This window comes from Drosophila montana, unplaced genomic scaffold, assembly GCF_035044405.1.
Source record: "Drosophila montana isolate Dmon_TW-CO22-7 unplaced genomic scaffold, ASM3504440v1 contig_3733_1, whole genome shotgun sequence".
NCBI lineage: Eukaryota > Metazoa > Arthropoda > Insecta > Diptera > Drosophilidae > Drosophila > Drosophila montana.
The window spans coordinates 10,454,708-10,463,146 of NW_026998620.1; the positions used below are offsets into that span (position 1 = coordinate 10,454,708).

The window sequence follows — 8,439 nt, forward strand, 5'->3', positions numbered from 1 at the left end:
TATTTGTTTTACTATGCTCCTTACATTTATGCAAAATCTTATTTACATCGGACTACTATATCATATAGCTGCGATAGGAACGATCGGTCGAAAAGTAAATTTCTGTATGGAAAAAGTATTTGTTTTTCAAGATATCTTAGCCATACTCGGCATTAACTATTTTCCACGTGCATCTCAGATATGGGCAAAGCACTATGAGTATTATAAAAGCGTATTAAATCTCCGGCGTGACGAAGATAGCTCTTCTTTCTCGTTTTCAATTCAATTTGTTTGATTTTGCGCTGAAATCGATCAATACCTTTTGATCTCTACCGAGCGAATGAAAGAGGGAAAAAGGTAAAGTTACAAGTATGTAACTTATATGTATTTTATGTATATGAAATTATAAGGAGGTATTTAAAGGATTCGCCTCGTAGATAGGTGGGCGGGGTGTAGTCTTTGGAAGCTCCTTTCTCTGATGGGGTCAGCCAGGACCCTGGCGACCACGTTCGGATGCTGCAGCAGCTTGTTGCTGAAGAAGTTTACCTGGTCTCCGACCTTTGTTACGCGAAGAACGCGTTCGATAAATTACTTCTGAAAAGACAATGTAAAAAATGATATTGTCGAACATTTGCAGAAGGGGCAAGAAAGAAGAGTAAACTGTGAAGTATTTCTTATGTTTCTATCCGAGCCCGAAAACAAACAGGTACGCCTTAAATCTGAGTTTTGATTGACTTATTTTTCTCCGTTTACTTAATATTACCAAAGACAAAGTCAAACTGTCTCCTGTTAGCCTAAAAGCTGTGTTAACTTAATCTAATTATATCTTATTTACTAAGATCAAACTATATTGCTATACCCTAGTACTGAAATTTTTAGCACAAAATTTAAGTTTTAAATCACAGATGAATAGCTCTTTTCCCCTTATGTGCTTGAAATATTTGCTTAAGTGCATTCTGCGAAAAGGCCTTCAATTTGTAAGTAGGTGAAATCAAGTAAATAAAGTTGTTTATCGGCAATTTGTGGCCCCCATTTCTGCTGGCTCAATTAGTTTGTCACTTTTACTTCTAGTCGTTTAGTTAAGCTAAGGCTCGGTTCAGTTTCACTAGATAATTTTCTACCTAGTAAGTGTTGCGCCCTGTCCTAGCTTAAACGCAGCTCTGATTGATTTGTATCAACGTTGATTAGGCCAAAACTAACAATCAGAGAGCCATGGCGTGAAGGCCCACTTGAGGTTGGCCTTGTTAGATCGGAAAGGCTCGATCAATTGACAGGCAAATTGCCAACCAAATAGTAGAGTAAAAGCCAAACAAAGGAGTAATTTCTAATACGTTTATTTACTTTTTACTTTAACGTTTTCATTTTTGTTTGTTTTCGTTTATAGCATCTGAAGTTTGTCTCTTGTTACATTGCATTATTAGGCCTAGTATTGTTTAAGTATTTAGATTTTAAGTATTTAAGACAGTCAAACCTCTTAAATGAGACAAGCGTCGTCTCAGTTGCGTAAGCTCAGTTAAGAGGTTTGAATGGTTTTTTCACTACGACTAAGGAGCTTTTAAGTCTTAAGCTGATAGTATGCCGACATATTCAGAGTAGTCTTAGCAGTAAGTCTTATAGAGTAAGCATATATATGAGCATAAATATTAAGCTACAGTTCCTAAGCCCTTTCCATATGTGTGAGCGTGTGAGTTTCTGTCTGGCTCAGTCATTGCCACACTTTTTCCATTGGCCATTTGGTGCAGAGAAGTCCAGCTCTACGTTGCGCACAATGACTTTGAAGTGCCACAGCTGCAGCCACATCGGAGGACCCATTTCGTACAGCTACTAACTAGATTATGAGCGTTGCTAAGTTTTTCGTTTTTCTTCTTTTTTTCTTCTTTTTTCTTTTGTTTGTGTTCTTGTAGTTCAGCTAAAGAGAGAGAGAGAGAGAATTTCATGCTAGTTTCCTCCATACTCCATCCAAGCAGCTTGCGCCAGTTTATCGCTTGTGTAACGCGCGCTTTTGCATGTTGTCCCAAACGGCAATAACCGTCAGCTGCAGCAGCAAAAAGAGTGCCCCGGCAATTATGAAGCCTGCAAATAGAGTTGTAAAACGCAAGAGATATATATTTATGGGCTTATTTAATTAGCTGGTCACTCAGCCAGCAAGTGCGCTGCGTTTAGCTTTTTTGTTATTTATTTTTTTTTTGCTTTGAGCATAGTTAGATGTTGCAACGGCACGCGATTTCCACAAATAAATTTGGTGCGCTTGAGTTGCAGATTAGACGAGTAGCGCCAGGCAGAGCCACGTTAACTTACCATAGCCATTTATGCAAGTGTCCGTTTTGTTGGCCAATTCCAATTGCAACTTGCCCAGGCCGTCGCTCGGCTCGCCGTTGCTCGCATCGGCGCCATTGAAGGCAAACTTATCGGTGATTTGTATGGACTGCACCAGCAAAATGTTCTCATCGGTTGCCTGCTGATGACTCACATCACGTTTTTGGCGTTCCGACTTAATCGCCAGCTCAACTGTGGAAAGGTAGCAAGTAGAAGTTAGCAAGTGATGAGGGTTCATAGCACGTATTATATGTGTGGGAGCCATAACCAGTCAAGTGGCCAGAGCTGTGCCTTGTGCGAAAAGTTCATAAACTTCAAGCTGATTAAACTAAACCCGGAACTGAGTTTGTTTTATCATTTACTTAAGGTAAAGACATATTGCTTTAAGAGCAGCAAATTTCATTTACTTTGAGCCACATCACTTCACTATCACTGCCAAAATCACTGTGATACATCATTCGGCTGTGATTCAGTGTTGCGTTTGCCAGCTCTACCGTTATGACTGGCGTTGCCAGAAAATTCGCAACTTACCGCCATCGGTGCCATTGAAGACGGAACGCTTGCGACGTCCATAGGACAGCAGAGACTTGAGCTCACCGTTCTCATCGTTGTCGCAGATAACCGGTTCGCAGCGCGGTATGCAGGGCGTGACCAAGGCGCGGAATTGCACCAGCTCCGAGGAGGGGAACTTGAAGGCGTCGAACTGTGAGAGCAGCACCTTGCGATTGCTGGCCATCTTTTGCATAGCGCTCATAATGTATTGATCCGTGGGACAGCCGTTGGCATCGATCAGCGTAATCTCGGCACTGTCTGTACCATCCATGGCAACCAGTTCGCGCACAAATATCTCATATGGACTGTTGGCATCAACGATCTCGAATCGCAGTGCCAACGGATCGCCAACCTCGGCAATGCGCTTCATATCGCTACCATCGCGTGCAGTGATCTTCATGATAACATTCGGTGAGTCCACAATAATTTCCTCGCTGAGAGTGGACTCAATCTCGCCGGTGACGCCCAGATCAACATTGTTCACAACCGTCTTATTGGTCAAATCATATTGACAGCTAACGGCCAGGCCCAGATCCGAGGAGGTGACTATCATATCATGATGCTGTATGACAATATCGTTCATATAACGACCATAGGCACTCTGACGCACATTGCACTCGAGATCATTGTAGCGCATGCGCAGATCAAACTCTAGCGAGTTGTTGACATTCACGGCACATGACTTGGGTGCTCCCTTGGCATAGACTTTGCCATCGAACAGCTTGGAGGTGCGAATCTTGGTGATCATCTCACCGGAGCGACAATCGATGGAGACATTGTAGCAAGCGGACTGCTCATAAGTGGCCGCCTCTTCGATGTTCAGGTAGGGTTCCGAGAGATCGCTTAGCGTGGCGCGACTATGATGGGAGAGACGGCAGACATGCTCGCCTGTTTCATTGTAGTCGTAGGAGTGGCACCGGAAGGGGGCGGTGAGGCAAAGGTCACGGCAATCGTCAATGCTCTGTACATTCTGGTGCACCGAGTCGACGGTCTTTAAAATGCGTCCCGCGATACGCTTGAACTCGCACAGCTTGCTAGGCTCCTCGGCGCAGTTATTCTCGAGATACTCGGCGCCATCGTAGGCCACAATGTTGGCCTCCTCCGACAGCGTAATGCGATCCATGTCCGACAGTTCACATAGGCCAGAGTGCGCATAAAAGTTGGCCGAGCTTCAGAGAGGCAAATGAATGAGCTGCGAAATGGCAACTGGAATGCTTATAACGGGACTACCACTTACCGGCAGGTGAACTCCGTTTCGCCCAGGCACAGCTCAATGCAGTCGCGTCGCGTGGCCACGCTTTGGCTGGACTTGGCATGTTCCGGGAGACGGTAGCCCTGCACACGATCAATGCACCAGGCCTTGGAGCAGGGACGCACCCCAAAACAGGATTTCTGTGCGTAGACCGTGAAAACGGGATATTGCGATCGCGAAAGTGAACCTGCATTAAGTAGAAGGCGGAGCTAGAAACCGCAGGCCCACACACACCAAAATTACAAGCGTGCCCCACTCACCTGGCAACTGATCGGCGGTGCTGCGGAACATGACGCAAAGGCCCGTCTCATAGTTAACAGCACTGCAAGATTCATTGGCCTGGCAAGCCTCCAAGCAGTCGGTCAACATCAGTGTGCCAGGCAGCGTCTCCAATTGCTTCGATGGCGCCGATAGCACGTACCTGCCGGGCGTTTCGGGTTAACACAAAATGCCGCAAATAAATTTTTGTTTTGGTCTACAACAGGTTTGATGGAGGCTAGCATAAAAGCTTCTTGAGACTATGTTTGGCTAACCAATTCGAACTCTTGCTAACTTTTTGTACGCCCCACGCTGTACAACAAGTGCCAATATATTACGATGTGCGAAAGGGCGTCTCGTTAATTAATGGCCCTCTTGCAACATGGCAATGTCCCTGCTCTACACCTAATTGCCCCGGATCAATAGATGTATGTATATAGAGAAGCTATCACCTACCCAGTTATAAGCTCAAAGCCAATCATATCCGGCTCGCAGTCCTCATCGATCTGGCTGCCCAGTGGCGCAGCCGTTGCGCTGAGATCATCGATTTTGCTCTCGCCATTGACAGGTGTTGCGCCAGGTTCCGCTACAGTAGCTTCCGCCGGCTGCTGTTCGCTCGCATGCGGTGTCAACGGTTTTGGTAGCTCGCTTCCGCTCGCTGGCTGTGCACCCTCCGCGGCGTTGGTTGCTGCCGCTGCTGCTCCGACTGCTGCAATTGTCGGCGTCGCATTGTTGCGCGGAAATGTCTTCAACGGTTTTGCAGGCCGCTTAGGCAGCTTGCGGGCCGACGTCGCAGTGTCCACCAGCAGCAATGCCAGCAGTAGCACCAGCGATGTTGTTGTCATCATGCTGACTCGCCCGTTTCTGGTTCTTGTCAATGACCGTAGCTGCATTTTGTTGTCGTTGCTGTTTTTGTAGCTGTAAGATGGCAAAAATGATTTGGTAGCTTGGTTTTTAATTAGCATTTTAGTTTCTTTGCATGCTTATCTCATGATTAATTGTAACTGCAGTTACAGTTAAAGCTTAATAATGGGTTTAATGGGTTTAATGGCAGGCCCCGGTCCCAGCATAACAACGCCCACTAGCACGAAGTGCTTTTGATTAATTGTGCAAAAATTACGAAACCACAGCTCTGATGGCAAATCAATTTTGTTTATGATGAGCCCATGGCTGCTTCAATTGCAGCACGCACAACCAAGGGAATTAAAATAACGCCACTTGGTTAAAAGAAATGAGCAACGCACGCAAAACTCAAGCCAGTTCTGGCTAACAAATTAAAAAAAAAAAACAAAAAAAACAACTGATTGGCATTGCGATTGCCTCTATGATCATGTGATCGATTCCTTGGGTGCTTGAATTGATGTTAGTGGCTTTGCGGTTCTTAACGGCGCAGCTTTGAAAGCAGCATGGAAAATGCATTATGTGTAATATGCGTTAAATCACAGAGCAGCTGCCAGTGAGTTTTCCACATGCGCTGACGACCAGATTGATTTCCGCGCTAATCGAATTGAAATGGACAACATTCGAGCTCGGTCCGAGCAGCTGTGCGCCATTTTGGTGGCTAATGGTTAATGGTCAAGCCATGCACAGTGTCTGCTGCCTGCTTTCTGCTGTCTGCTGTGTGAGCTCATAATCAACGATTATGCAATTGTTTGCTCGCAAATCGATTTCCATGCATTGCAATGGTCAGTGACACGGCCACAGCCACGACCACAACCCCAAGAGCAACCACCAACAGCAGTTCCAATTTCATGTAGACAAGTCCAAGGCTACTAATAGCGGTACAATATGGTCAGATACTGCACTGGGGCGTCAAAAGTCGCAGCTACAGATGCAAATGGCATTCTAATTATCCCAGTTACTTGGGCCAAGTCCCGCTGACTCCTTTGCACTCGTTTACAAGCACGGACACATGCTTCTGGCTGCAGTCGAAGTAAAAAGAAATTCAGTTAAAATGTTTTCCCACTCAAATTACAATTTAATGTTGTGGGTCAGGCTTAGTGGGCCAATAAACTAAATCCGCATCGATGGACAAGACAAGCGTAGTAATCGCGGTCAGTTGCCATGCATATAAATTTCGAATTGGCATCGCAGTTGTCGCTGCTGCTGGCGATGCTCCTGTTGCAGCGGAGGATTTGTTAGGCATTTGAATTCGAGTTCGATGTTGTTTTATTTATGTATTCACATGTGTGGACGTGTATACATTTATTTGCCGCGGCAATGAAGAAAATCTATTTTGCCAGGAAATGCTGTAACCCGTTTTTGAATTGATGTTTTTGCGAATTTACGTATGTACGGTCAAATCTGACAGTTGTTCAGCTTTTGCTTTATAGACTCTTTATGGTAAGTCAATCCATTTGCAAAAGTTGAGAGTAGGCTGAACCACTCAAAACGTTGTTGCTCTATGTGTTCTAATTGGGCCGCATAAAAATCTTTATGAGCCATTCGTGAGCGCTGCTAATGGCCATTGGGGGAAAAGTTTTGATTATCGACCGTTACGATCATAAGCATACTAATACTCTTCAATCTGTATGGCATTTAGTCGCTGGAAATTTGGGCTAATCCAGCGTAGCAGTTCTGCCAGCAAGGCTGTCAGATGTTAGCTATCAATGTTTCTGTGCGCAGCTCTGACACCAATTCGAACATGTCGCTTGGCGGTGGGGCAGTAGCTTCTTAATTAAAATTGCAAGTAATCAAAAAAAAAAGAATAATATTTTATTTTCATTGACTGTCGCTTGTTCAAACTGTGCCAGGCTGCGCCCCGGAACCAGGAGAATGCCAAAGAGAATGACATAACTGCCGTGGCGGGGGCTACTGGCAGGCGCGAGCGCTTATCTCAATTGAGGCGCGAGTCATTGTAACTGTAAGCAATGTGGAAGCCGCAGATGAAGCCAGTCAGGCAGGTAGGCACACACATAGCTGCGGCTTTAGCTGTGGCGGTTGCTATGCCTGCTTCTGGTCTGGCTATCTTCATTCCACTGACTGGCAATTTGAAGTGCACCCGCAGGCCATTGGCACAGGAGCTGACCCACATCGGCTATGCCAAAGTTATTTTTATTGAAATTTTAGCAATTTGCGCCAATTTCTATATGACCATACACAGTAGGAGTGTGTGTATGTGTATTGGGTGTGTGCAGTCATTATGTTATGCGACAAATGCTCAATTAATTGACCATGGATTAGCAGTGAAATTGTGCGCATTCTCTGGTTTCACAAACAAAAGACTTAGGCGACAAACGTGTTTCGGTATCACGATCAAAAGACTTAGGCAACAAACTAGCTTTTCATTTGACAAGTAATGCCACACCAAAAACCTAACGGCATATTAACCGCACCATTTGAAAGCTATTCGTATATCTAATCTATGGGGCCAATGCATAAAACGAAAACATGATTTTTTCGGTTCACGCTCCGTTTGAAATGCTACCGCAGTCGAGATCTAACTGTGAACCAATTCGGATAATGAAAAATCAACATAGATGCAATGCACAAAGAGTTTGCGCTGCTTTAAGCATATAAATGAACTTTCGGTTAGCCCCGGAATTTTGTATATCTTATGTGCGGTAATAGTCATAATATAGCAGCTTAGGTGACCAAATAATGCCCCTTTACTTTATGGTTGGCAGCACGTAGTAGACAAATTTGTCAGTCAGTCAATATAAAAGAAAAAGAGTGAGCGAAAGAGTGAAAAATGTTTTCTATATGCAAATACGCTCTATTGACTGAGGACTTTGAGCATTGTTTAAATGGTTAAGAAAAAGAAGGTACAACCGCAGCTAAAGCTTGGAAAATGGGGAGAAAAAAAACGACTTTGCTTGTGTGTCCAAATGGCAAAAGATTCAAATGCAGCGAAAGTTTTTTCATATGGCATTTAGAATCAAAATTCTAAACTGATTAAAACTGTTATTTAGCCAGAGGCTAACGTTGATTATCTCTGCACATAGCCACGCAGCTAATTGTCTTCAATTGTATCATAACCGTTGCCTGACCCAACCCAAGTGACCCAAATCGCCAGGCCAGACCGAATGGTCAGCAATCCCAGGCGATTACTGCTCGGCCATACGCCAGTGGAATGAGCAATG

The 8,439-nt window shown here is 44.6% G+C and overlaps 1 protein-coding gene across 1 annotated transcript; it reads right to left on the bottom strand.

The window, feature by feature from the left end:
• Positions 1–1,957: 1,957 nt before the first annotated feature.
• Positions 1,958–5,250, bottom strand: mey (morpheyus). Its single transcript, XM_064694546.1, has 6 exons — positions 4,814–5,250; positions 4,360–4,520; positions 4,085–4,286; positions 2,827–4,016; positions 2,278–2,487; positions 1,958–2,052 (listed from the first exon to the last, which is right to left on the bottom strand). The coding sequence occupies exons 1-6, from the start codon at positions 5,248–5,250 to the stop codon at positions 1,958–1,960; spliced, it is 2,295 nt and encodes a 764-aa protein (XP_064550616.1).
• Positions 5,251–8,439: the final 3,189 nt, after the last annotated feature.